The sequence below is a fragment of the Rhineura floridana genome, chromosome 3, assembly GCF_030035675.1.
Source record: "Rhineura floridana isolate rRhiFlo1 chromosome 3, rRhiFlo1.hap2, whole genome shotgun sequence".
Lineage (NCBI taxonomy): Eukaryota > Metazoa > Chordata > Lepidosauria > Squamata > Rhineuridae > Rhineura > Rhineura floridana.
In genome coordinates this window covers 110,715,216-110,731,100 of record NC_084482.1, presented here as the reverse complement: position 1 = coordinate 110,731,100, position 15,885 = coordinate 110,715,216, and the positions used below count along the sequence as shown (strand labels likewise).

General features: G+C 45.2%; 1 protein-coding gene across 4 annotated transcripts in view; it reads left to right on the top strand.

Annotated features, from left to right (window-relative positions):
* The first annotated feature begins 833 nt into the window (after positions 1-833).
* Positions 834-15,885, top strand: part of FLT4 (fms related receptor tyrosine kinase 4) — a 145,721-nt gene continuing 130,669 nt past the window's right edge. Inside the window, exons 1-2 of one of the 4 annotated variants that reach the window (XM_061617341.1) lie at positions 1,205-1,258; positions 15,361-15,454. Coding sequence is in view for 2 of the 4 variants with exons in the window: in XM_061617339.1 (XP_061473323.1) it covers positions 1,201-1,258 (58 nt within the window). In the remaining 2 variants the exon portion in view is untranslated. Of the gene's footprint in view, positions 1,259-7,060; positions 7,080-15,360; positions 15,455-15,885 lie in introns of those variants that run through there. The other 3 variants (XM_061617339.1, XM_061617336.1, XM_061617337.1) reach the window with 3 other exon arrangements.

Below are 15,885 nucleotides of genomic sequence, written 5' to 3'. Positions count from 1 at the left end.
GACCTGATATCTTTTGGAACTCCTCTCCTGATATGAACCTACCCAGACCCTTCAATCTCCTTCTGAGGCCCTTCTCCAGGTCCTCTCTCTGAGGGAAGCTCGGAAGGCGGTGATGAGAGGGCCTTTTCAGTTGTGGCTCTCCATCTGTTGAATATATTCCCCAGTGAGGTCTGCCTGGCGCTTTCACTGACATTTTTTCAGCGGCAGATAAAGACCTTTTCTCCCAGACATTTGATAGCCTGAGATGAAGTTGTTTTATTACTAGTGTGCTGCCAAAGTTTTCTGTGGGGTTGTTGTTGTTTTATTCTTATAGCTGATGCATGCTTTGCTTTTAACAATGTTGTAAGTTGTCTGGAGACTTCTGGGTCACAAGCAACTAACAAATCTAATAAATGCTTCTTCCCCCGTTTTCCCCATCCCACAACCCTACCCACTATGGCTGCCCATCACCTCCCTCAGTCATTTCTCACCCTCAATCTTCCAGGATGAGTCCATTATTCAGTCTTATTCTTGACGCGATTCCCCCTTCACCCCCCCACCTTTTCCAGCTTTGATGCAAACTTCAATCCAACAGCCGCCCCCAAGGCAACACACCTTAATGCTCCTCTCTCACCTTCCGTCGAGGAGTACCGCCAACCCAACCCTTTCTTCCATCGCAAACCGAGGGGGGGGCTGAACTTCAAGCCCCACCCCGCACTCTGTGACCGCGTCCATCCCTCCTTTACACTTTCCTTCTCTTTGCCCTCCTTGCCCCTCTCCACGCAGTTCGCCCACCAGCCCGCCCGTGGCCACCACCTTCCCTCTCCTCCTCCCTCTCCCCCCCCACCCCGCCGGCGAGTTTCCCGCCTTCCTTCCGCTCCTCGCACCGGCTCGGCTCGGCTCTTTCGCGCAGACCCGCCACCGGCCGAGCTCCTGCCCCAAGGCGAACTTGGCCAAGCTGCCCAAACGGGACTTGCTGGCAGCGGCAGCAACAGCGAAAGGCAGCGGGAGGAAAAGGAAAGGGAAGCGGGGCTGAGCCATCCCCCTGCGCCGAGAGCGCGTCCGCTCTGCTGGAGCAGGGCAGAGGGAGCCTTGCGCCACGCGGTAGGGAGAAGCCCCGGCCGCCACGGAGCGAGCGCAGAAGCAGCCGCAGCCTGCTTGCCAGGCGTAGCTTGGTCTGCCGCCGCCCCTTCCCGACGGGCCCTCGTCCTGGCGCTGGAAATGAAGGGAGTTTGCGCGCTCGCCCTCTGGCTCTGGCTCAGCATCGTCTCCGAAGCAGGTGAGCGAGCGCAGGCGCGCCTTCCGACGGAGCGCACACTTGCGCCAGTCCAGCCGAGGAGCTGCTGTCGGCAAGGGGATAGGACGGGAAGGGTGGGCATCGCTTGGCTGCAGGAGACAGGTCATCTGTACCCTGGATGAACCGGAGCGGGAAGCAGGATCCTAGTAATACCATTTCCTCTGCCGTCGTGTCTCCCATTTCCCCACCCGCCTCCCAATCCTTTGGCGCTGGCAAGCACAGGCACCCGCTGCCATTGGTTTCCCTCGCCCGTTTGCTTTGCCTCTGCAGGTTCGCCATGCCCTAAGCCCGTTTCTCTGGCATCTGCCGCACCTCTTCTCTCGTCAGCATCTCCCACCGACCTTCTGTGCTCTTTGCCTCCCTTCCTCGCTGCAGTGACTGACTTGCCACTTTTCAGCCCTTCCCCACTTTACCACTTCTTTGGATTCTGAGATCCAGTTTTGCCCTCTTCCTTTGCTGTTTTCCCTGTTCCCTTTCTCCTCCATTTCCCCCTTTTGTTCAGTCCCACCACTCTGGGCATAGCATCTGCCAGCTACCCGCTTCCTTCAGCAACTACATCTTTTTCGACTTTAGAGCGTCATTCTACCACCAGAGGGCGCTCTTAGGTGACTAATCTTTTCCTCCAGCTGCACGCAACCAAGTTATGGCAGGAAAGGGGGCTTAGACCTCCCTCTGGGTTAACCCCACAACAGGTATCAAACCTGCCCCGGTTCCTCAGGAAGTGCCTTCTGGTGTGATCCTGTACAGTTTATCCTTTGTGTTGCTGTTGTTTTTTAAAAAATGCATTGCCTGTTGCTTGTAATTGCTGCTGTTAGTGAACTCAATGGAGCTTACTTGTGTGTAAACAGAAGTATAAAGAGTGGGGAACAAAGGGAACTGCCTTATGTGAAGTCAGCCCAGTGGTCCATCTAGCTCACTGTTGTCCACACTGATGGGCAGAGTTTCAGACAGGGAGCATTCTCAGACCTACCTGTGACCTTTGGCATGCAAAGCCTGTGCTCTGCCACTGAGCAACAGCCCTTGATGCAAGAAAGATAACAAATATTTATAACACAACATCCATAACACAAACATTCATTAATGCCACCCTGGGCTCCTTTGGGAAGAAAGATGGGATATAAATTTAATGAATAACAATAATTAATCAGAGTCACTGGCTATGTAATATTTCTGAATACTGAAAGCACCACGTAAGCACTACTGTTTTTAAATCGCAACTCCAATCCAATTTCCTAGGACATTCACTTTTGCATATGGACTTTCTGGACTAATTTTAATTCTGGACAAAAGTGGATCTGCCTTAGTATGTTGGTGAAAGTAGCAGCCATCACAGATGCTGGGATGGTCTATGCAGACACAGATGCATTTCTTGGTTGAAGTGATTGAATTTGATAGCAGAGCATACTGACTGGCTCAACACAGAGAGTAAATAAAAGGCAAGTAGGGCTGCAGTCCTACACACATTCATTTGGAAGAGAGTGCCAGTGAACAAAGTGGGATATATATCGGATCAAACCGCATGAGATGCCAGTCAGACTTGAGAGTGGGAGGTGGTCTGCACGTATGTAGGAACAACTAATACAATTAAGCTGTAGGTCACATTTGCTGAGATGCAAAAAATGTTTCTGTGGAGAACTATCATGCACGGTTTGCTAGACTTCAGATGGGAGGTCATAAAGAACCCGACAGACCACAGCAAAAATCTTAGTGCAGGAAGCTTTACATGTGGTAAGATCAATTTTTGCAGCATAAGACCATTTTCTATAATCCCAGCTCCATAATTCATCATTGTTGTGGTATACTGTTTACTGCACCAAAAAGTGATGTAAAAGCAGGATATTAAGTGAGCAGCAGTTGAGAGGTATAGAGTGCAGCACCGTGGCAGTGCAAGTCCAAAGCACTGCTGCTCAGGAGTGATGCTTTTAATGCATAGTGCTTTGCAGCTGGAATTGGACATTGCAATTAATTGTATATGGGTGATGTTACCTTTTTTTCATACTAGCCTAATGGGTCTAATGCTACCTCTGAGATGGAGAGACCCAGCTGCAGTGTACAAGTGCAGGTTTTTATGCACACTTACAAAGAGAACTGAGTCAATATGATGCTTCCTTCATAAGGGCCAGAGTTTCTGTGAGGTAGGCAGTGTGAGGTGAGACTAACACATTTCCTGAACAAATAGCTAGAAGGGAATGAAGAAGCACAGGAGCATAAGCAGGTGTGATAAATGAACAGCGTGGCATGGAGGCTTGAATGGGATTAGGAAATTGGTGGTGGAGTTGGTATAGCTGTTTACCTATTAAGCTCACGAGGTGAGCTTGGGCGATGTTAGTTTCCATGGAACCTGCTTTCAAGGAAGTGTGTGTAAGATATGGATGTCTAGCACACCGATGCTTTTGACGGAAGTTGGCAGTCTACCAATCTGTTATCCTATCATGAATGTCTCATGATCAGGTCTCACTATTAGCATACATAGATCTGATTTGTAAAGATTTCCCCCCACAACCAAACAATACTAAGCAGTAATTCAGGGGTGGGGAACATTTGGCCCTCCAAATGTTGTTGAACTTCAACTCCCATACTCCCTAACCATTGGCCATGATGGCTGGGGGTAATCTGAAGGGACACTGGTTGCCCATCCCTGCAGTAGTTAAAACTGACTGAGCATTGGAATATTTCAACACTGGGGTGTAGCTGGTGGGATTGACTGCTCAGCCACAAAGCTCGTTAGGTGATTTTAGCCAGCCTGCCCTATTTCACCAAGTTATTGGGAGGATAAAATGGGGGTGAAGAGGATTTCTATGTATATTCCCTTGAACTCCCTGGAAGAATTGTGTGTGTGTGTGGGGAATATAATGAATGATCACACATTCTATTAAGAAGTGTTGTCTTGTGATTTCAAAAGAGGTGAGCTGGTTTACAGATGCCTTGTTCTTCTGTAACTGGGCTCTTTAGACTACAGGTGGCTGCAGCTCCTATAAGCCCCTGCCAGCAGGGGACAAAGCCCATTCCCTGATGCCTCCTTAATTTGTATGATTCAGCATATTGATGTGTTATATATAAACAAGGAGAAAATAATGAGATTTGCAGTAGTCAGGCCTCTTGGTTAAGGGTACACCGATTTCTCTGGCCCGCAGATCATAGTGAGTTGCCCAGCTCCATGGATCAAGTCTCCATTTACAATGAGAGTGCTAAAAGCATCCTTTTGGCACAAGGCCAAGTAAAACTCAAACCTACCGCTTCCAGGAATGTAGCTGAGGGAGGCAGACAAATCCTTGTAGCAGACGTAGCGGAGCATGCTGACATGACTGCAGAGGGCATATGGAATATATTATTGCCACACTTTTCCCGATAGATCCCCAATTGCTGCAGCACCTGCTGCAATGAGGACGCTTAACACAATGTGTTAAACAGATACGCCCCCCGCCCCCTTTCTTGCTCCCTGCAGCTTGGGACTTGGTGCTAGGCATTCCAATGGATTGCAGTGCAGTCAGAATTTCTCCTTTGTGGGCACAGAAATGCTTCTGCAGCTGCTCTGCTATCCAGTGACTGTTTAAATTAATCCCAGGATTTTTATTGCCTCTGGCTATCTTAAACCTTTGTTTCTTATTTCAAGCTGTTAATGAGGTGGGTTACATTGGTCCCATCGGTGGATTGCTCCTAAGGTTAAAACCATAATGGTGCTTAATGAATGTAGGGGAATATTATTGTTTCTCTAAAGTGCACCGTCATTAAAGGAACACAGCCAGGCTTAATGGCTAAGCTAAGTCAAGGTAGTCAACTGATCCTGTGTTTTAAGGCTGGGTCCACCCCCTCATAAAAATGGTCTTCCACAGCTTGCCAGATATCCTTAGAATTTAAGGAATCTAAGGGATGGGGAGAGAGCCAGTGTGGTGTAGTGGTTAAGGTGTTGGACTACGATCTGGGAGACCAGGGTTCGAATCCCCACACAGCCATGAAGCTCACTGGGTGACCTTGGGCCAGTCACTGCCTCTCAGCCTCATGAAAACCCTATTCGTCGACTTGAAGGCAGTACATTTACATTTTTAAGGGATGGGGAACCTTTTTCAGCCTGGGACCACATGCTCTTCGACCAACCGTCCAAGGGCCGCATGCCAGTGCCAGGCAGGGCCAGAGGCAAGAGAGGGCAGAATAACAAATATATAGTATGCTAGTTTCTACACAAACTTACACACCCCTCTCCACACTCCATCCAGTCAAGCAAGAGGCCTTATCCGAGTTCAAGGACACATTCCTTCTAGGCAAAAATACTCACACTGTGAGGTAGGGCCAGTGAAGGGTGTGGCTAGTGGAGACAGGGATAATTCTGAGGGTCAGACAGGCCTAGAGGGCTGCTGGGCACGAGATTCCCCACCTCATGGACCAATGGGCTAGACAGACACATGGACTGACTTAGTATATAGCAGACACAGTCTGGCTCAGCTCAGCTTTCAGATGCAGGAGGTTCCAGGTTCAAATCCAGGATGTCACTTCCCACTAGAAGAGGCACATTTCAGGCTCCTCTAAGCAAATTAGAACTTAAAGAGTACTGCATGGACCAATAGGTTGGCTCTTGCATGGGCCAAGTAGCCATTTGCGGAAGGGCCATAGCTCAGTGGCAGAGCACATAGTTTGCATCCTTAAGGTCGAAGATTCAATCCCTAGCATCTCCAAGGAAGGCTAGCAAAAGTCAGAAATTCTGGAGAACCGTTATTAGTCAGTGTAGACAATACAGGGTTATAAAGGTCTGGCTCAGTATAAGGCAGGTTCCTGTTGTGAGTACACATATCTTACACATATCTTACATGGTTACAAAGGAAGATTTCCAGTTCACCTTACTGTATACTTTCTTAGTCCAGCTAGTTTTTTCTTCTCCTTGCAACCCTCTTCTCATGTGCCACTTGACCAAGATATTCAAAGCCAGGACAGCACAGTTGTAGCTACTTGGAAGTAAGACTTATCAATGGACCAAATCAAGAGAAGATGGAAAATCCAAAACGGTGAAGATTCAGTTATTATGCTATAACCCATGAACACCCCTTATAAAGCACACAAAGATAATACTGCTGCAAAATCACAAGGATATCATGAATCTCCAGCTGCTGGGCTGGAGAGACAAGAAAGAATGTACAGTTGTGTAACACACAGGGCAGAGTATGATGTATTAAGTTCTTGAATCTGGTCCTCACACTCTGCAACTGCTATCATCAAGTTGCCCTTCTATCTATTTCAAATATTTTTTAACAGTATTGCTTTTTCACAGTTACTCCTCCTATATAATAATGATTCTCCGCTTATCTATGTCTGTATTATGAATTTACAACAAAGATTTAAAACAAAACAAAAAACACATAAACAAGTTATCTGATCAGACAGGAATAATAACCCAACATGTTATTCACAGGAAAGAGAAGTGAAGAGATGTGGACCTTCTGGAATTTATGTTTAGACATTAGGAAGTTTCTGAAATGCAGAGGCGATTGGCAGGGATTACCTGTTCACAGCAGTAAACCTTGGGTTGGCCAGATGCCAGTTTAGTCCCTCAATGGTTTCATAATAAGAGAGATCTTGTTCAGCATCTCGGAAGTGTATGAGAAGCTGTCAGGTAAACCAACTGTAAACATGTCTGTAAGGAGATAAAATAACCAGCTCATGTTTCTAAGACATGCATATGTTTAGATTCCTTGCCTAAACTTGATAGGTGAACACAATCAACAGTCTGCTGGTACGAATAGGTTACAGTTATGCACTGCTGAGATATGCATATGCAGAACTGAAGACACGAACCTTCACCCAATTAAACCAGGTATCTCCAGGTTTCCACCTTTTAATAGGTAGCTTGCAAAGAGTTAAGTGAAGATGCTTAGCTATGATGCCAGGCACATTGTCTTGCTGGTAGAGGTCAGCAGTGGTTCATGGGAAAGGAAAAATTGGCAGCTGGGCCGGATGTCCTGCATTTCCTCTCTTCCTGCAGCCGCCTGAACTACAGTCCTTATTTAGCTTTCCTGATGGGCAGGAGGAATCTGATGGCGGAAACTGTCATAGCCTGATAACAGCTCAGAGACCCCTTTATGATGGGTGTCAGGGTAGGCAATGGGTTAGTTTTCATTTTGGTGAGGCTTTGGCCTGCCCTCCACCCCTTCTCTTGGGCATGGTTGGCACTGGTAATTGAATAAACAACATTTTTCAGGGGAGAAGGTATTTGTGCTTCACTGTGTTGGTCTGCTTGTTTGTTTGTACACAACTTACGCTGCATTCTAGTCTGAAAATAATGACGTCATTCAGGGAGGTGGTTTTGGTTTTTTTATGTGGGTGGTTGAGCCAGCTGATTCAGGGAGGAGTTCACAGGGAGAGAGCAGAGGAGGATCCTGGAGTAGAGCCTCCTGGCTGGTGTCCAGGCCTGGGCAGAGTTTTCCACTGCACTGACTTATGGTGACAATGTGTCAGCAAGGCCAGCAATAACAATGGCATGGTACGTGGTGACGCAGGGATTGTCAAAAATGGGAGGCAGTCAAGCAGGAATCTCTGTGCAAGCAGCATTAACAAAACATTTGGACATGCATTTTCACCAAACATAGTGCTCTGACATGATCTATGTACTAAGATCTATGTTTATGGTTAGCCATATGCAAAACAAATCTATATGAGAACTAATGAAGTTCCAAAAAGTAACTCTACTATTTTTGGGTTGACTTCCACCATTTTCTTATGGAGCCACATGCCTCATGGAGTCAAGAGCCAAACAGTCATTAGTCATCATATGCACACTTTGCTATTTCCCCCCGTATTTCAGTCATAGCCATCCCAATAATCACCAGTGTTTGCCTTAACTCTGCCCAATAGTTTAAGCTTTTTTGTATTGATGGTTTCAGTTTCCATGTGGAGATTGATACATGGAAAAAAACCAATAGCTCTAAAGAAAGGCAGTTTGAAATAAAAAATAGGAAACTTGAAACATAAGTGCTTTAATTTCTATACCACTGAAGAGGGTAATGTTGCTCTGGATTCAAAACATGACAAAAAGAGGCATGCAGTTTTGCAAACATATTCAATTAGCATAATTTATGCTTTTCACCAAATGTTAGTTTTCTGGCTGCAGAACTGTAAACTGTACAGGTTTCCAATGTCATATTTGCTTAGTTCCACTAATGCAGCCTTTCCCAACCAGTGTGCCTCCAGATGTTGTTGGACCACAATTCCCATCTCTCCTGACCATTGGCACTGCTGGCTGAGGCTGATGGGAGTTGTGGTCCAACAACATCTGGAGGCACACTGGTTGGGAAAGGCTGCACTAATGCATGGAAGGGAAGGGTTTTAGCAGGGGAGTATTACTGGGCGAGAGTGTTTAAACCTTTCCAGGTCACAATTGTTTCCCTATAACCCTTCCCACACACACTTCTCTCTGTCTCTCTCTCTCTCCCTTCTTGCCCATTTGCCCCAAGACCACAAATCAGCCCAGCAGTCAAGCAAGAAGTCTAGGAAAGGGATTGGAGGGAAGGGTTAAGCCGCCTCTAATTCTCTCCTATAAATACCCACGGTTGCATCAGTGTTAACTGGCATATTTTGTTTGCTGAGTTAAACTATATATATGCATCCTGACCATATGTATTAATAGTGAACAGGATTGTTTTGGTTGCTTCAAGAAACCTAAACAAAAGGGATGTGAAGATAAGTGGGTGTTATGTCAGGCTATGTATGTGTCTTTGGAAAAGCCTACTGCCCATTTGGGTACGCTTATTTACTTCAACTGCTGACTTCTGTTTTCCTTGCTGATAAGGTTTGAAGCTTTCCTGATTTCCACCACAGCAGTTAGCATTTGCAGGAAGGAATAAGGATGATCTACCAGAATAGCTGATGGTTCTTGTCTCAGGAGATATGGACAGAACAGAAAGGAACATAGTGCCCTGCATAATGTGCCTCAGAAAGAAGGAAGGAAGTTTTTATTACTACGCTAAATCCTAAATTTGTTGTTCTGCATTCAATGACTTCCGAGGGAATGTTGCCTGATTAAAATTGGGAATAAAAATTCCAGGAATCACTCCAAGGTACTTCTTTCTAAAAACGGCCTGGCATATGTACAATACTTGGCACCAAAGGTTTGCAGAAATTGTAATCCTGTTTCCGCTTAGGTAGGTAGGTGGGTAGATCTGGGGTGCACCATGGTGAATGTGAATAATGAAGTGAGTGTGGAACTGAGATTTGTGGATAGCAGAGGCTCCTGTTGAATATATTTAAGGTCCTAAGTCTAGAAAAAAAAGATGTATTTAACTTGCCCCATCTATTTCAGTCAGAACTTGGTTAAGCTCAGGCCTATAATACCTTATTAGGGCCAAGGTATACAAGGATTTAGTGGTCCTTTCCTCAACATGTCAATGCTGCAGATTATAAAATGTACAATTCAGATACATGTACAATGTGAGAACCAAATCTTTCAGCCATATAATTCACTTTTTCTGATAATAAAATGAGATTTATTTCACATGTTGGGCCATTCTTTATGTTTCCATTTTATATACATACTTTGGATCGTATCCACACTACACTATTAGAATTCAGGACTTCCCCTCTCCTTTCCTTGCACATTCCCAGAACCTGCTCTGGGGGATTCCACAATCATCTGGAGCTGATTTTGAGAGTGTGTGAGGGGGCTGAGGAGGACAGAAGAGAAGTAGTTCCGTGGCGGAAGCAAAAGCCTGCTATGAGAGGTGGACAGCAGTATTGGATATAACCAATTATATTTAAGTAATATTTTCCCGAAATGCCTATCATTGTCAGTGATCTTTAAAACAATTCGATAAGGAAGGCCAGTATTATTATCCCTATATTTACAGATGGGAAGTGAGATTATGGCTTAACCTTCCCTATCAACAAGTGTTTTGGGTTGCCTACATTTTACTGTATTAGCATTCCAACAAATATGAAGGTAGCTTAAACATGTAGGAGTAAGAATATTTAAGAATGCAGCTGTAGGCCAAGCATGTAACTTTTTAACCACTTAAATCATTGGAACTATTTAATAATAAACAATTTGAAGATCTCAGCTTTATGTTCTCCATGACTTATAATTCCCAACTTGTAGAATACTTATTTTTCTCAAATGTTTTCTTCATTTTTCTTCAAAATGAAGACCCTAGTGATGGATGCCTTCAACTGTGATTGATAGATCTCAGTATTGAATGATGAAACAGCTTTAGATTAGGGCTTCAGTTCATTAAAATGTATAAAGACTTATAAAAAGTGCAGATGGCAAGCTCCATCTTAAAAGAGATGTTCCCCCGTTTCCCTTGCTAAGGAAGGAATGTCCTTTCTAAGATTATACCTGCTATGATACCTGTGAACATGATTTAAAAACAAAGAGTATGTTGCTTGCTACAGTGATAGTTTTTACCCATATGCAAATTTAAGCAATAGATTAACTGATTAAGTGGCTAAAGCTCAATTAAAATGTCTTTAATTGGGTTGGCACCCTACTCTAGACAATCTGACACTTGAACAGGGTACATTCTCTTTCTGGTTCACTTATGCAGCCTCTCTCAATACATCTGCCCCTACACATTCTCTGTCCTAGAAACTGGCAGTGTGTCACGCTGCTACAAAATATATTGTTGTATAACCTTACGTTTGTTATTATTGTGTATAATGAGCTACTATTTCATGTAATGACATCAACAAAGCTTTTTTTAAGGTACAAGGAGAGTTGCCCTCTGCAGACACAATGCTTTATTTAATTGATTTATTTAAACTGTGGCCAAGCATTATGCTTGAAAACTGTGGTTTAGGTCAATCTTCACCAGCCTAAAGTCCTCTAGATGTTTCGGACTGACTCCCATCAGCTCCAGTCAACTCAGCCATGCTGACTGGAGCTGAAGAAAGTTGTAGTCCAAAATATCTGGAGGGCAATAAACTGGCAAACGCTGGTTTAGCCTAAGAATTGAAGGCAAACTAGGATATTTGCAGAAACTGAGATCTGATTTGCAAACTGAGTGGGTTTGGAAATCCAGCCACTGCTATTACCCTTGTGCTAAGAAAAGAACAGGCTGGCTTGGCTGTAGCTGCCATTGTCTGGAAATCTGTAGGATGGTGGGCTGTAGGATGAGCCTGAATTTGAAACAGCTGTTCAGGGCAAGGGGCCTCGCAATTGAGTGGTATTCTGCCACCTGTGTAGGAGATATATGAGAGACTAGGAAAGAGGGAAAGAGGAGGAAAGAGAGGACCATCTGAGAGCAAAAACCAAGGGTAAAAGAGAGATGAGGACAAAGGGATCCAGAAAGAATCTCAAACCCTGGGCGCTTGAAGATTAGCATTCTGAGGCCACAAAATAGCAACAGCTAAAAACATAAGGGAGGTAAATCAATTAAACATATGCTGCAATAAAAGGGTATTTACTGCCCTCCAAAAACTGGGTAGTGAGGAGCACACAACATACATCCCTAGGCAAGCTGCTTGTGAACCAGGGGCGTCACTAGAGCGGTGCGGCGGGTGCGGACCACACCGGGTGACACCATGAGACGGGGGTGACACCACAAGCCGCCCCCACCCTAGGCACCGCTGCTGGGAAGCAGCAGGCGCGGCCAAGGAGGAGAGAGAGAGATCAGGAGCGAGCACGGTGATTGCCCTCTTCCCTCAGCGCCCACCCTGCCACCTCACAGGCTGGCTCCTTCGCACTCCCTCGAGCTAGATTTGCTCTCAAATTTAGTGACGAATGTGAAAGCAAGTGGCTCCTCCGGTGGAGGAAAAGGTCAACGGAACTCTAGTGGTTAATGGGCCAAAGGGGTAGGGTGGTCCTTAGACTCCGAAACACTTCCAGTTCCCAGACGAGAGCAGCAATGTGGAAGGGTGCCGGTCCAAAGAAACACAAGGAGGGGAGATGAAAGAGGTATGACGGCAATGAAACCAGTTCCAGCCTCCGAATGAGGACCGGAAGGCTGCATGTCTTCCACCACTTTTCTGAGTCTCTGGTTGTTGCACCTCCCTGTTCGGCCTGGTCAGTTTCCTTCACAAAGAAGGTGGGGAAAGCGGGACGGAGGAGGGGGGGAATAAACTCCCAGGCTCCACCCCTTTTAAGAACCTGAGGGCTTCTCCGTGCAATAAACTCCAATCCAATGTCATGCAAAACAGAGCCCAAACTCCATTGCTTCCATTGCCTGGTTTTCTTGCAACCTCCAGATTGTTTTGGGGGGGGCTGTCTTGGTGCAGAGTAAGCTGCCTTGCATGGGGCGGGTGGGAACAGCGGCTGCACTTTGGGATGCCAAAGAGGGTTGGACTTGATGGCCTTATAGGCCCCTTCCAACTCTACTATTCTATGATTCTATGCCCGCCAACTTGGATGGCTTTCAAAGCAGGTTGCACACGTTTCTAGAGGCTCAATGGCTGCTGACCACGATGGCGTTGTTGCTTCCTCCACTGTCGGAGGCAGGAAATGTCTCTGAATACCAGTTGCTGGGAATGTCATTTGGGGGTGAGTGTTGCTGTTGCCCTCGAGGCCTGCTTTCAGGCTTCCCAGTGGAGCCTCTGGTTGGCCACTGAGGGCACAATGCTGGGCTCTTGGCCTGACCCAGCAGCCAGGCTCCTCTGATGTTATGAGAGGGGTTGGTCTAGGGCTGGCACCAGACTTTTGGGGGACTGTGAGCCCAGGGCCAGTAATGGCCCCCACGAACACCTGCCTCCAACAAGGCCAAGGCCCGCCCTTTCTCTGCCGCTGCTTTGACATCAAGGCTGCTCACCACCTTCCACCCTCTGGATACACTTCAGCAGTGGACAGGTGGTGGTTCTTTTGAATGGGGGCTCACCATTTGGGGAACGAAACAAAGCTCATTAGAAGAGCACCTCCTTGGATGCAGAAGGGCCCAAGGTTCGATCGTCGACATTTCTGGGAAAGACCCCCTGCCTGAAATCTGCCAATCAGGGCAGACAATACTGAACTAGATGAACCCATGATCCTCAGTCTAAAGCAGCTTCCTGCGTTTCAAGGTTTTTGTTGTTATGTGCCTTCAAGTCGATTATGACTTATGGCAACCCTTTGAATAAGCAACCTCCAGTAACATCTGTTGTAAACCGCCCTGTTCAGATCTTGTAAGTTCAGGCCTGCGGCTTGTATGTGCAAAGTTCTCCAGCACCACATTTCAAATAAGCTGATTTTTGTCTTATCCATTTTTTCCACTGTTCAACTTTCACATCCATACATAGAGATCAGGAATACCATGGTCTGAATGATCCTGACTTTAGTGTTCAGTGATACATATTTGCATGTGAGTTGTCCAATAGCTGTCTGCCCCAGTCCTAGCCTAATTTCTTGACTATTGTCTCCATTTTGGTTAATGACTGTGCCAAGGTATTGATAATCCTTGACAAGTTCAGTGTCCTCATTGTCAACTTTAAAGTAGGGAAGGGCTAAGCTGGGGTTGAGGGAGGGGGGATTTGCTGCTCCCCCCACCTTGCAATCCTGTGCATGTTTACTCAGAAGTGAATCCCACCCTGTTGAATGGGGCTTACCCACTAGGACTGGCATCAGTTTTGCTGAGACGGCACCTCGGCATTGCACCTGCACTCTTTGCCCACTCACTTCTCCCTGCCTCCCATCACATCTGTGGTTCCCACTGGCCCTCAGAATTATCCCCAGGCCAGCAAAACAGTGAGTGCTTTTCTACCCTATATCTCAGTGGTAGGCTGAGCATGTGCTTTGCATGCAGAAGGTCCTGGGTTCAATTTTTTCCATGTCCTTGTGAAAGGGAAAAAATGTTCTAGGTTGTTTGTGTGATGATCCCACAGCTGGCTCTGTGTGTGTGTGTGCTATTACATTCAGTGATATATGGGAATTACAATTTACGAGTAACATTAGTACAAAAAACATTACTAAGGTTTCTGTATGGTCTGGTCCGGGAGGAGGTCCATGGGGGTGACACCATGAGTTACCACATGGGGTGACACCAACCCTAGTGATGCCACTGTTGTGAACCACAACTGAAAAAGCCTTCTCTCTTATCCCTGACAACACACACCTTCCACATGTAGAACTTACCTAGACAAGCTAAGCTCTAAGTCTTAACAAGGTTAAGTTTCATGTCTGGACCAGGCCTATGCCTGCCTAAATGCCCATCACTTATCTACACAGAAACTGCATTTTTTTTCTTTTTTTTATCATTAATTTTTATTCAAAGTTTCAAAAAAACAAAACAGAACAAAAAAAAACAAATTAATAACTAATACAATAAAATAAAATGTTGACTTCCAATTTGTCGCAGATCAGTTATAGATCTATAATATATAACAAACCTGTCTCTTAATATATTACAAAATCACTTTCCTCCAGTAGTTATCTTAATTAATCATCAAATCTCATTAACATTACTTTATTCTTTCCGCAAAAAGTCAAAGAGAGGCTTCCACTCCTTGAGAAATATATCCATTGATTTTTCTCCAAATAAACATGTCAATTAATCCATCTCATCAAGTCTGCTAGGTCCAGTAGTTTCAATAGCCATTCTCAGTGTTAATTCCATCTCCATCCTTGCACCCATAATAATCTTGCTGTCATAGTCATAGTCATATAATAAAAGTCTGATAGGAATTTCTTTCATCACAAATATTTCCTTGCCATCAATTCCGAATGTACCACTGAAATGTTGTTGTAAAGCTGCATCTCTGCTCCTCCTTTCCACAGAATGCACCATCACATCTCCCGAGAATTTTTCCATTGTCACACATCTGGAATTAATTCTGTAAACTTTCTCCATTTCAAGTTCCATCAAATCCTTCCAATCCAGGAATTTTTTTGAACCGTTGATATCTTTATCTCTAATCTCTTCACCAATTCCTTCAAGGACAGCGCTGAATTCCAAACAGTGATATTTGTCTCCAGGATCCATCACAGCCATAAAATCCAAATCTTTTTCCAAGTCCATAATTGATATATCTATTCCAATCTCCAGGGCTTGAACCTTTCCTTTAATTTTTCTTTCATCTTCTTTTATTTGTCCAGCCATATCTTTGGTCTCATCCACCTCCCCTCTCACGGAATCCTGAATTTCCTTCAGCTCCTGTCTCATTTTGCCAAATTCACTTTTCATCTCTTGTCTGCTCTGTCTCAGCTCCTGTCTACACAGAAACTGCATTTCAAGGTCTCTGCCTGGAGGGCATTGCAGTGGAAGACACTTCGCAGAGCTGGGTCTACCAATAGACAGGGTGAGGCAGCTAATAAAGACAGCTCATGTTGGGTGTCATGAAAGGGAGCAAATTGTTAGCTAAGTGGTTTGATATTCTCTTTTTACTGACAGGGCAGGGAGGAGTTGCTTTTGGGATTTTTCTGCCTTAGATGCCAAATAGCTTGGCTGGGTTTGAGTACTATGCACCTTTATGGGGAGGTGTCACCATTTCTTGCTCCACCTTAGGCAGCACAATTCTTGAGCTGGCCCTGTTTCTGCATAGTGCATTAATATTTAAGGGAAGGACTTACCAAAAGGAATGTGAGTAGAGGTGGTATTTGAAAGAGGGTTGTTGTTGTTTTGCCCAAAGTGTTATCCAAATTGTTCTTGGAGGAAAGGAAAGGGTTTTTTTAATTGTTATCCTTTCTTATGCCTTCCTCATTCCCCACAGAATGAGCACACACTGAATAA